At 42.8% G+C, this 13,664-nt stretch overlaps 1 protein-coding gene across 1 annotated transcript; it reads left to right on the top strand.

The window, feature by feature from the left end:
* The first annotated feature begins 6,506 nt into the window (after positions 1-6,506).
* Positions 6,507-12,010, top strand: LOC118091898 (cathelicidin-related peptide Oh-Cath). Its single transcript, XM_035129479.2, has 4 exons — positions 6,507-6,817; positions 8,596-8,703; positions 9,587-9,670; positions 11,352-12,010. The coding sequence occupies exons 1-4, from the start codon at positions 6,632-6,634 to the stop codon at positions 11,538-11,540; spliced, it is 567 nt and encodes a 188-aa protein (XP_034985370.2). The 5' UTR covers positions 6,507-6,631; the 3' UTR covers positions 11,541-12,010.
* The last annotated feature ends 1,654 nt before the right edge of the window (positions 12,011-13,664 follow it).

Genomic DNA, 13,664 nt, shown 5'->3' with positions numbered 1-13,664 from the left:
AATAGTTGCACTTGGGTTGAAATGACAAAGTCCAAGTAAAGAACATTAACCTTATCCAATTATCAGATATAGTTCCAGATCTACCACACTTGTGACAAGGGGTGAACTTTTTAAAAAGTGCAAATAGATGTGGAAATGTGGAGAAAATAATTAATTTCAGTTCCTCTTATCTCTTCCAGTTTTGAGAGCAACCCAAACTGACAGATGGGTAATTTCACAGTGACTAATGTAATAATGTAATATTTTTTTATATGCCTGTTGTCTTTGTCCATGGAGTTTTCTCCAATAGCTAACCTCCAAGGTCACTTTCTATTCGAATATTGTGCCCCATTAAGCTAAAGGTGTTTTGGGGTGTTATAGAAAAATCCTTGGCTCACTGGGATTTCCAAACAAAGACGCAGCCAAGAATATAGGAGCCAAACAGCAGCCAGTAGACTTAGGCTTCCGACTACAACATGGAAGAAGCGGGATATGAGGAAATCAAAAGTTACTTAACAACTTGGTTTGATTATCATCAACTACACGAAACATTCAAATTGGATTTTTTTTAAAAAATAGGATTTAATGCAGAACCTTCCAGATTAGAAAAAGATCTGTTAAATAATAATAATAATAATAAGAGTATTTCAAGAATGTACCACCTTCTCCCTGACTGGGAAGTCAAGGAGGAGGCGGTAAAGGAAGTAATGATAAGATGGGCCCAAGATATTGGGCGTGCAATAATGATGGATGAATGGGAGGCCCTCTGGAAAACAAACATGAAATTTACTGCGTGTTCTACAATCAAAGAAAATATGGTGAAAATGCAGTACCGTTGGTACCTCACGTTGGACAGTGTTCTCGAAGCTACGAACATGAGTTTGACCAAACTGCGGGAGGCAGTGCAAGACAGGAGTGCCTGGCGTACTATGGTCCATGGGGTCACAAAGAGTCGGACACGACTAAACGACTAAACAACAATTGGTACCTCACACCTTCTAAACTTTCCAAAATGTATAAAACCATTTCAGATCTATGTTGGAGTTGTGGGGAGACCAGAGGTGATTTGTACCATATGTGGTGGGGTTGCCGGAAAATCAAAGAATTTTGGAATCTCATATACAGTGGTGCCTTGCTTAACGAATGCCCTGCTTAACAGAATTTCCGCTTAACGAAAGGTTTTTTCTAGCGGAGGTTGCCTCGCTAGACGAATGCATTTTACGAAAAATTTGTCTAGCGAATCGCGGCTTCCCATAGGAATGCATTGAAATTCAATTAATGCGTTCCTATGGGCAAAAAAAAATTCAAAAAAAATTCAATGCATTCCTATGGGATTCGCTAGACAAATTTTTCGTTATAAGAAAAGACCTGTGGAATGAATTAAATTCGTCTAGCGAGGCACCACTGTATGATGAGATGAAAAAAAAATCTTCAGAGTAACCTTCACCAAAAAACCGGAGGCCTTCCTTCTTGGAATTCTGAGTAGTGACATACCCACAAACATAAGAGAATTTTTTTTGTATGCAATGGCAGCAGCCCGCCTGTTAATTGCTGCAAACTGGAAAGGGGATAAAATCCCAACAGTAAGGGAATGGCAAAGCAAAATCTTGAACTATGCGGAAATGGCTCAATTAACATATAAGTTGAGGGGAGATCCAAAACAAGCATTTGTGAAAAAGTGGGACCCGTTCAAAAGATATCTACAAGAAAACAGCAATAATGATATTATTTCCATGGCAGCATTAGAATGACTCATGTATAAAGTAAATAGATAATCTATAGGAAAATCATGGTATGATATGATATGGGAAGTAAGTACAAAAAGAAAAAGAGAAGTAAGAAGATGGTGAGAAATGTATGTACATCAGTATTATGATTGTGACGCACTTTGGGAGGTGACGGGAAGTCAATACTTATAGTTTAATAAGTTAGGTTAGATCATGTTTAATTTAGGAAAATATCTTGTATATATCCGATTTAGCGTAAATAATGTAGGAAATAAAGAAGTAATTAACAAGTATTGTAAAAGGAAACAGATAATTTATTATTGTAAGTGGTAGACAATGTACATGTATATAAGTGTCTGTAATGAACTGAAATAAAAAAATTCCTTCAGTAGCACCTTAAAGACCAACTAAGTTTTTATTTTGGTATGAGCTTTCGTGTGCATGCACACTTCTTCAGATACCACACACACACACACACACACGCATGCACACGAAAGCTCATACCAAAATAAAAACTTAGTTGGTCTTTAAGGTGCTACTGAAGGAATTTTTTTATTTTACTTCGATCCAGACCAACACGGCTACCTACCTGTAATGAACTGAATAATTTAAAAAGATAATTAAAACAAAAACAAAAAACAACAACATGGAAGAAGCAGGAAGAAGCCCAAACAAAGGATGGCTCCCCTTTTAATGTTTCCTAAACTACCCACAACACCCTTAGTAAAACATCACACATACATAATAACCATGTCACACCCATTAAGTAATACAAAAACAAGTTTTTACATGTTCCTGTTTCCCAGCCAAGTTAATCACACCCTTTTTCTTGACCTGGATTTGCTATTGTTTCCTGAATGGCTACCTGTCTGGCACCCAAGTGTCAGGTTGCCAGAGATTATTCTTCAGCATCAGTGATGAAAAGCTCGCTTGTGAGTGCCATCTGGGTGTGTTTAATAAAATGTATTACAAGTCCAATAAGCAATTCCAGAACAGTATGTTGTGAAGCTCCTTGCTGCTGTCTGCAGAATATCTTCTTCTTCTTCTTCTTCTTCTTCTTCTTCTTCTTCTTCTTCTTCTTCTTCTTCTTCTTCTTCTTCTTCTTCTTCTTCTTCTTCTTCTTCTTCTTCTTCTTCTTCTTCTATCCCTCGTAGCCGAGTAAGATTGTCTTCTATAAACACAGTTTTAACAATGAGCCCGTAAGTGACTGTGGAGGACAATTCTGGATCCACACGTCCTTCGCTATTGCTGGTGCTGGGGGAAGAACTGGTTCTCAGGATGGGAGGGGGCTGTCTGTACTTTCTGTCCCTCACACTTCTGTTAGGGAAAATTCTGGGTGCGAGGCTGCTCAGCCACCCAGCTCGTCAGGCAAGAGCCCGTGGTCCACTGCGGGATAAAGGAAGGCGTTCAGCCACCAACCGGAGCAAAATAGCAAGGTTTATTGCTCAACAGGTTCAAGCAAAGACTGAACACTGAGAACAGGGTTACAAGAACTTTTAAAGCTTCCCACCAAAATCCCATAATGCATTTCAGAAGTGTCATTCCTACATCATAGTTACATAGCTAAACGTCAGAAAAGGGGAGGTACATACAATATTAACATACATTGTTACCTCGGTTTACAAACACAATTGGTTCCGGAAGTCTGTACTTAACCTGAAGCGTACTTAACCTGAAGCGAACTTTCCCATTGAAAGTAATGGAAAGTGGATTAATCTGTTCCAGACGGGTCCGCGGAGTACTCAACCTGAAGCGTACTTAACCCGAAGTATGAATGTAATTGGTTCTGGAAGTCCGTACTTAACCTGAAGCAAACTTTCCCATTGAAAATGATGGAAAGTGGATTAATCCATTCCAGACAGGTCCGTGGAGTACTTAAACTGAAAATACTCAAACCGAGGCGTACTTAAACCGAGGTATGACTGTACTGGTAAACAAGATTAACATAAGGTTAATGGTTCAGGACAAAAGTAAATGTGTGATAAGTACCGGGAGGAACTTCTTGAGTATTTACAGGAAAATAACAATAAGGTCCTGGTTTTGCATTGTCTGCCACCTGGGTGATTCTGGTGATGGGATTAGTCTTGGCCAACAATCAGCTCAGCAAAGTGCCTCTGGGCACTTCCTGGAGTCCCTTTTCAAGGGCAAAATACCATTGGAATGGAGGAAACTGGAGTTGATTTTACATGATTTTTAAAACTAGGTAACTTCCCTGAGCTGTCAAGTCGAAAGGATACGTTTATGCATAATATTTATAACATTTAACAACTTTAAAGATGTGCCCCCCCCCATGATTTCCATATCAGTCCCCCCTTCGGAGATAGATTTGCGACGCAGTTCTGAAAGAACAGCAAATCCTTTCTCCGCACTTAACTACAGTTCAGACATATACATATTTCCCACCCCCCTTTGGTCCCGTATGTTATATAGATGTGGGACTAAATATTAACCTAGTATCCACCCTCCCAGAGGTGTGGGTTTATGTAAACCTGAAAGGGGCTTGTATGTCACGCCTCTTAAGGTCAGTAGCAGTGCACATAGCTGGACATAGGATATCATAAAGTTGCATTTTCTTACAAAATGGCTTGTGGCCTTCTAGCATTTTGGGAGAAGCATTCTCTCAATAAAGGTCTATGCTTTACATTCATCAGGAAGTTTCACCAATATTAACTGGAAAGTGCAGTTTGTTTGTTTTTTTACCTTTTTTGTGATCTTAGGTGTCAGCATCCTTAGCACGTTTCTCCCTTGTGTCCTGAGTTCGAGCGTCTTCAAAGCCCATGACACCTTTGGTAAAGGCTGTTCTCCAATTGGAGCGTTTGCAGGCCAGTGTTTCCCAATTGTTGGTGTTAATACTTTTAATATATATATATTGCCTTGAGATGGTCTTTAAACCTCTTTTGTTGACCACCAGCATTACACTTTCCATTTTTAAGTTCAGAATAGAGTGGTTGCTTTTGGAAGACGATGATCAGGCATGACCAGTCCGATGAAGTTGATGTTGAAGAATCATTGCTTCCACACTGGTGATCTTTGCTTCTTCCAGTACACTGGTACTAGTTCACCTGTCTTCCCAAGTGATATGTAAAATTTTTTGGAGACACCATTGATGGAATCTTTCGAGGAGTTGGAGATGGCGTTTGTAAGTGGTCCATGTTTCACAAGCACACAGTAAGGTTGGTTTTCCAATAGCTTTGTAAACAAGCCTTTTTGTTTCCCTGCGAATGTCTCGGTCCTCAAATACTCTGCACTTCAATCGGGAGAAAGACGCACTCGCAGAGCTCAGCCGATGCTAGATTTCGGCATCAATGTTGGCCCTTGTGGAAGGATAACTGCCCAGGTAGGAGAAGTGATCAACGTTTTCCAACGTTACACCATTGAGTTGGATTTGTGGCCAGAGATTATCAGCTCATGCTTTAGGGATTATGGCTGCCCTCACTCATGTCCCAAGCTCCCCCCTTGATAGCTATTTCCTTCTTGAACAGAACAACATTGGAGTGGCGTAAATCAAACACTGAGTGATTTTATGAAGGTTTTATGCTACAAGGGAAGGCAAATAAATGTACTATGTAACCTTGAACAAGATACAATGTGGCAAAACTGTGGTGGGTTTTATGGGGATATTTATAAAAGGAGATCATGGCCACTGGTCCCATCACCTCCTGGCAAATAGAAGGGGAAGAAATGGAGGCAGTGAGAGATTTTACTTTCTTGGGCTCCTTGATCACTGCAGATGGTGACAGCAGTCGTGAAATTAAAAGACGCCTGCTTCTTGGGAGAAAAGCAATGACTAACCTATACAGCATCTTAAAAAGCAGAGACATCACCTGGCCGACAAAGGTCCGTATAGTTAAAGCTATGGTTTTATCAGTAGTGATGTATGGAAGTGAGAGCTGGACCATAAAGAAGGCTGATCGCCGAAGAATTGATGCTTTTGAATTATGGTGCTGGAGGAGACTCTTGAGAGTCCCATGGACTGCAAGAAGATCAAACCTATCCATTCTTCAGGAAATCAGCCCTGAGTGCTCACTGGAAGGACAGATCGTGAAGCTGAGGCTCCAATACTTTGGCCACCTCATGAGAAGAGAAGACTCCCTGGAAAAGACCCTGATGTTGGGGAAGATTGAGGGCACGAGGAGAAGGGGACGACAAAGGACGAGATGGTTGGACAGTGTTCTCGAAGCTACGAACATGAGTTTGACCAAACTGTGGGAGGCAGTGCAAGACAGGAGTGCCTGGCGTGCTCTGGTCCATGGGGTCACGAAGAGTCGGACATGACTGAACAACTAAACAACAACAATTTATAAAATTGAATGGCGTCAGTTTGGGGCATGGTCTGGGGGTTTAACTGGAACCCCCCCCCATAAATTCCGATAACGGGGTGGGCATCCTTCTCTTGAATTGCTGCTGCTTCCTTACGCCTGAGTGCTTTGTGGTTGGGAAACGGTTGTGCAGTTTTGCCGGCCCCACAACTGAGTGTGTGTTGTTGTTGTTTTAATTAAAAAAAATTTTTTTTAAAAAAAAATAAGGCCCACAGCTGGTGTTCTTTATGCTCTGCAGCTAAAAGAAATAGGAACTGCAATCAGTGGGGATCATTAGACAGGAAGGAAAGCGTTGCTTCACCTTTGAAGTTGCAGAAATCCCCCCCCCCCAAAAAAAATCTGGACTATTGCAATTTCCTTTTGAGCAGAGGAAAGAGAAAATAGGGAAATTCCTTCCCAAGATGCTCTGCTGGCTCAGTGACGCCTTGAATGACACACATGACTTGTGATACGGCCAGGGGTGGGAATTAGTTGGGAAAGTCCCCACGAGGGCTTTCCTCTCCCCACCCAGAGAATCTCAGCATTTAAGTAGCATATAAAAAGGACCTCATTTGGGGACCAAATAAGAGAGCTGAGATCCGGCTGCAGCCTTTCCTTGAAGCCAAGATGATGAGCTGCCTTTGGAAAGTCTTGGTCATCCTTGGCTTTTCTGCGGCCGCCGTTGCTCTGGCCCCTCAGCGAGTGGTGCTGAGCTACGAGGAAGCCGTTTCCTTAACCGCTGAACTCTACAGCCAAAAGGCAGGTGTAGCTTTTGCCTTCCGACTCCTGGAAGCCAAGCCACAGCCAGACTGGGTAAGTGAGCGGCCAGATTCGCTGTGCCGTGCAGAGTGTTGCCCACTGAACAGCGCTTGACTTGGGACCTTACAGTTTCTCCAAAAATAAGACACTGTCTTATATTTGTTTTTCCTCAAAAAAAAAAAAACTATGGCTTATTTTCAGAGGATGTCTTATTTTTTCCTCCTTCTCCTGCCGCAGCCGGCATTGCTGCTGTGCCTATTACCGTGTCTTATTTTTGGGGTGTGGCTTATATTCCTTGAATGCTTAAAAATCCTGCTATGGCTTATTTTATGGCTACGGCTTATTTTCGGAGAAACAGGGTATGTGACTTGGCACCAACCGGTGCCGCCCCACCTCAGTTTTCTTCTGTAAAATGGACCCTTTAACTATACTCTGGTATATTTTACGCCGGATTATTGCGATGCTCGTCAGTGCTCATGTATATGTTTCTCTGTGTGTATGATTTTAATACTGGTAGCATCAAACAGGGCCAAAACTAGGCTTTATTTCACCCAGGTCAAAAAAAACCCAAAAACCAACTGGCGGGACCCCCCCCCCAGTAGGTAAGTCTCTAGTCTGGCATCAAATTACACAAATTCTGTATAGCATACAACCTAAATTTGTTCTGTTTCATTTCATAAAATTTATATACTGCCCGACTTTGGAAAACCTCCGTGTTGTTTATAGAAAGAATAAAACAGCACGATCAATTCCTCGAAACATTTAAAACGATTATTTATTTATTTTCTTTTTGGGAAATCCAACCACAGACTAAAAACACACCAGCAGTTTAAATTTCTGGGTTGGGCTGTCGTGAGTCAAAATGGGCACGTCCTTTACACTGAGCTGCCTCGAAGCAAACAAGTAATAATAATAAAATGCAAGGCACTTGTCTTAAGTTTGATTGGAAGCCAGTTCTACAGTGGTTCTGAAGTGGAGCTGTTCCACTTGGCACCGGCTCAGCTCCACAATTAAAAAGAGCTTCAAAAAGCTGTCGGGCAGAGCGGTGATGCTCAGAAATTATTTTTTAAAAAAAATATGTGTATTGATTTTTATAACAGACAACAAACACAACAAAAATAACAACAACAAAACATTCAAAATAAAAAAATACAGAAATACAAAACCACCAAAATACAAAAAAATAAAAAAATTCTTATTTCATAGTCTCACTTTTTATCTCATCTAATGACTTCCTCGTTCTGTGTTACAATGTAAATCCCTTTTAGTAATTTCAAAATCATATTAAACAACTAACTTTACTTAAAAATTGACTTAATTCTATATCTTATCTTCCTTGATATTTACCTTCTCTACTATTCCATTTCTTTCTACATACCTATACCTACTTCTAACAATACTTATTTCTTAACTTGTTATTATCTACATCCTCCTTGTATCTCCTTCACTTCCATTGGTTCTACTCTATTATATGCTTATTCTTTAAATAAACTCTAAATTTCTTCCAGTCTTCTTCCACTGTTTCTTCACTCCGATCTCGAAGCCTCCCGGTTACCCCAGACAATTCCATATATTCTATCAACTTCTTCTGCCATTCATCCACTATTGATATAATTCACATTATTTAATCATTGACTCATTATTTATTTCTACTTAACCTCTAATTTTTTCCTTAAAATATTCCAAAAATATGCTAAACTATTATTTCTATCCCATCTGATATATTAAATTATAAACGATGCTCAGAAATTAATCCCCGCCAGGGACTGGAAAGATGGAGCCGTTCCCAGAATTCATGGTTATCTCCCTGGGAATGTCCGTCTTCTTCTTAGGACCCTCGGAGTGAAGACCCTCAGAAACTGGAATTCACCGTGAAAGAGACGACGTGCTCAGCTGCTGAACTGCTGACTGTGGCCGACTGCGACTTCAAGGAAGATGGGGTAAGCGTGTATTCCCCCTATACCTGAGCCTTCCCCAATTGGACCACAACTCGCATCGACCCCAGCATCACACAACCTCGTTGGCCGAGGCTGATGGAGGTTGTGGTGCCAAACAGCTGGAGGGCACCAAGTTGGCATCCAGGCATATCAGGGGCAGGGCCGGATTTAGGTTTGATGCGGCCCTCAGCTACTGAAGGTCATGGGGCCCTTTCTATGTCCAGCTGTCCTTTGTCAACAACAAATGGCCGCTGTTTTCTTGTGTTGAATATATGCTATATGGTAATTTGTGGACCTAATAGGTATCTAAAGCCATTTGCCAGGGGTCAGCAAACTTTTTCAGCAGGGGGCCGGTCCACTGTCCCTCAGACCTTGTGGGGGGCCGGACTATATTTTGGAAAAAAAATGAACAAATTCCTACGCCCCACAAATAACCCTGAGAGGCATTTTAAATAAAAGGACACATTCTACTCATGTAAAAACATGCTGATTCCTGGACCGTCCGCGGGCCGGATTTAGAAGGCGATTGGGCGGCATCCGGCCCCCGGGCCTGAGTTTGGGGACCCCTGCCATTTGCACATGTTGCCATGCAACCAGTCCATGCAGAATGTAGGCACCCTATATATAAAAATGAGCAAACCAGGGATATTTGAGGGAGCAGGCTAGCAGGCGGGGCCCATTGATTTCATCATAGGAGCCTACACAACACACAAACACTGTTGCTGTATGTAGGTTTTATTTTATTTGTGTTTTATCTTATATTTTGGAAATGTACATCCAGTTTTTTTCCTTTAATTTTTGCCCCCCCCCAAGAGAGTGGGGCAATAGCTTATTATTATTATTAGTAGTAGTATTAGTATTTATTGAATTTATTGAATTTCTGCAGGTGGTGAAGGAGTGTTCCGGAACATTCTCCAACCAGCAGCAGGCTCCTGTCCAGCTCAGTTGTGACCCCGTGGGTCAGAAGGAGGCAAGTTTACCTCAGGAGTGAATATGGGGAAGGGGCGACATTCCTCTGGTGATGGCAGGGAATAGAAGACTCTTTTCTTCTTCCGGTTGATTTTCTCTCCTAAGTGCCCAGAGGCACGAAACCGGAAATTTAGCGCATGGATGAAAAACCTTAGACCTGTATTATGCAACAGGAAGTGCAAAACAGGGAAAACTTTCCTTTAAACGGTCATTTGCCAACCTGTCTCCCATGTATAGACTACAACTCCCATCAGCACCAGCCATTGCATGATGGGAGTTGTAGTCCAACATCTGGCAGGCCTCAGGTTAGCGAAACCTGCCTTGCAGTGTAGCAGAGATGGACAAGACTTGTTTCACAGCAGGGACGAGGGCGCCGTCTTCCAGAGCGCTATTTGCCGGTCCTCCACATGCCAAATAAATAAGATTTTCTCAGAGGAGAAACCCGCCCAGTACACTGAAGCAGAGGAGGAGAGGTTGGTGGCCTTAGCATGCGTGTCTAAGGTCAAAACAGCCACTTTGATTTTGAAATATTCTCTAGGCTCTGGGCATCCTCTGCTCTGAGCTGGTTGGCTTGGCTCAGCCCAAAGGCGGCTTGCTTTTTCACTTATGCTTCTTGTTTACCTAAGAGGGTTAAACAAGTGTGTGGAGAATATGAAGCACTAGCTAAAATGGAGCATCCATCTTCAGAGGCAGTCTACCTCGGAGAACATGATGCTGGGGACAAAGAATGAACAGCCGGCACATGAACACCTTGCTTGCAGACACAACCTCACAGGGCTTTTTTTTCAGCTGGAACTTGCCAGAACTCAGCTCTGGCACCTCTCAGGTGGGCACCATTGCCATTATAAGAGAAGAAGGGTTCGTGGTGAGTTCCGGCACCTCTTTTTCTAGAGAAATAGCACTGCGCCCCCCAAGACATGCTGGTTCTCAAACGAATTGGTACCATACCTGCCAAGTTGCTGTCGGAGAAATAAGGGACCGGGCGGAAGTAGCAGACTGGAAGTAGTGCTGCCGCCATTTTGGAACTGGGCGGAGCATGCTCAGAAGTGACTTTTGATGCTGCTTTGCCCAGTTCCAAAATGGCCGCCACGCCAGAATAAACCGGGGGGAAACAAAAAAATCCATTTTTTCAGCTAGGAACAGCTGGAAAAACGGGAATTTCCCGGGGAATACGGGAGACTTGGCAGCTATGATTGGTACTCAAAAAACCTGGAACTGCAAACCCAGAAATAACTGTTTCGGTTTGCGAACTTTTTTCAGAAGCTGAACATGCTCCATTTTGACCACCACACTTCCCGTTTTGAGTGTTACGCTGAGGTCTGTCTGTTTTTGCTATTTATTTTGTGTTTTTGTTTTTGCAGCTTTTTTGTTTTGTTTTTGCGACTGTGTGGAACCCAGTTCAGCTACTGATCGATTGATTGTGTGACTGCAGTACATTGTTTACTGCTTTCATTTCATGGATCAATGGAACTATCTCGTTAGATAGTAAAATTCATGTTGAACTGCTGTTTTAGGGGTTGTTTTTACAAGTCTGCAACGGATGAATCCCGTTTGGCATTACTTTCTATGGAAAAGTGTGCCTTGGTTTTGGAACGCTTTGGTTTTGGAGCGGACTTCTGGAACGGATTAAGTTTGAGAACCAAGGTACCAATGTACTCACTCTGCTTCTCTTCTCCCTCTAGCGGATTCGTGCCAGGAGGGGTGCGGTTCGTGATTTCATAATGAAATTCATGAATAAGTTCAGGAAGCATCGGCCTGGAAGTTTGTCTTTGTTTTCGGACACGCAGGAGGTTGGTGTGGACGTGCTGGGTGAGAAGTTGGGGACGGTACCACCCAAGGGAGGAGAAGAAGAAGAAGAGTTTGTATTTTAAATCCCGCTTTATCACTACCCGAAGGAGTCTCAAAGCAGCTAACATTCTCCTTTCCCTTCCTCCCCCACAACAAACACTCTGTGAGGTGAGTGGGGCTGAGAAACTTCAGAGAAGTGTGACTAGCCCAAGGTCACCCAGCAGCTGCATGTGGAGGAGCGGGGATGTGAACCCGGTTCCCCAGATTACGAGTCCACCGCTCTTAACCACTACACCACACAGCCATCATTGTTGCGGGTGTTTTAACAGAGCCTGACAAAGACTTTCCCGCTTTAGTACTGACACAAGGCAGGATCAGGCCACTTGCCTGCAAAGCTGTTTCTTCTGCTGAATGCTGCCTTCAATTTCCCGCCTGCTTGTAATATGTTCAGAATAAATGATTGCGCTATTGAATCCTGCTGTTCCTCCTCGCTTCTCATTTTCACCAGATCAGGTCTGTCTTTTGCAAAAAATATATATCATAGAATCATAGTGTTGGAAGCCATCTAGTCCAGCCTCCTTGGAATGGAGGAATCTCAGTGAAAGCATCCATGGCAGATGGCCATCCAACCTCTGCTTAAAAATAGGGTTGCAGTATGTCCAGAATTTCACAGACACAGCCCGTTTTCAGCCCTTGTAAGCTGAAATGTTGGGGGGGGGGAACTCACAACCTCCTGAGGAACTCTGTTCCATTATTTAACTGCTGTTACTATCAGAAAGTTCTTCCTGGCATTGAGTCTGAATCTCCTTCCTTGTAATTTGAAGCCATTGGTTCGAGTCCTGCCCTCCAGAGCAGGAGAAAACAAGCTTGTTCCCTCTTCCATGTAGCATCCCTTAAGATATTTGAAGATGGCTCTCATGTCTCCTCTCAGCCTCCTCTTACCCAGGCTAAACATACTCAACTCCTTCAACCGTTCCTCATCAGGCTCGGTTTCCTGATCCTTGATCATCTTGGTCTCCCTTCTCTGCACACCTTCCAGCTTCTCAATATCCTTCTTAAATTGTGGTTCCTAGAACTGGACCAGTATTCCAGGTGTGTCCAAATTTAGTTGGAGTGGCAACTCAACATTTTATTGTCATGTGGATTTTTTTTTGACATTGGTCTTTGGGTCCCGTTGACCATGTGCATTTTAACTGCAGACTTGCTCATTTTATAACCAATGTGCCTGAGGTATCCAGGCCAAATTTACATTGCCTCCCTAAAGGTAAAGGCAAAGGGACCCCTGACCATTAGGTCCAGTCACGGACGACTCTGGCGTTGCAGTGCTCATCTCGCTTTACTGGCCGAGGGAGCAGCGTACAGCTTCCGGGTCATGTGGCCAGCATGACTAAGCCGCTTCTGGCGAAACCAGAACAGCACACGGAAACGCCGTTTACCTTCCCACCGGAGCGGTACCTATTTATCTACTTGCACTTTGACATGCTTTTGAACTGCTAGGTTGGCAGGAGCTGGGACCGAGCAACAGGAGCTCACCCCGTCACGGGGATTCAAACCGTCGACCTTCTGATCGGCAAGCCCTAGGCTCAGTGGTTTAGTCATGTGGAATTTGTCAAAGTATTTATAGTACTTACAAAATTGTTCACAGTAAGAGCACCAGCCATCTGGTTGCAGGATATTGCTTCAGAAGCTCTAAAAACATACTGTCACCCAAGCAATGTCAGATATAACAAACTGAGTGTTTTAAATTGTGTTTATGATTGTGGCAAGTATCTGTGGGATGGCCGAGTTTGCATTTGACCATTGAGCAGGTCAATGAAATACTGGATGGTTGCCAGACACAGTCTTGGATCATTACTGACAAAGGGGCAATGGTATTATTTCTTATCTCGACTAAGCAAAGCACATAACCCTTAGCTTAACTATTAACTAATCCTGGCAACAAGTTTGCTGATGGTTTGCCAAAGGGTAGTTGCAAAAGGTAGTTACTATTCATTTTTTATTGAAGGTTTCCATGAGTGACTATTCCAGATAACCTCTGATGGAGCCTGCAAACCGAGTTGTAATCGTCACTCAAAGCAATTTATGTGCTATTTGTGGCAAAACGTCACCGGATCTGCCATGAGAGACCACATTAAAATGTAAAATTTGAGCCTTTCTGATGCTCGGTTGCAGGTGTCGACGCAGTGTTACAAGACACCAATGAAATC

The sequence above is a fragment of the Zootoca vivipara genome, chromosome 12, assembly GCF_963506605.1.
Source record: "Zootoca vivipara chromosome 12, rZooViv1.1, whole genome shotgun sequence".
Classification (NCBI taxonomy): Eukaryota; Metazoa; Chordata; class Lepidosauria; order Squamata; family Lacertidae; genus Zootoca; species Zootoca vivipara.
Note: the sequence above shows the minus strand (reverse complement) of the source record. Positions and strands in the feature narration are given on the sequence as shown.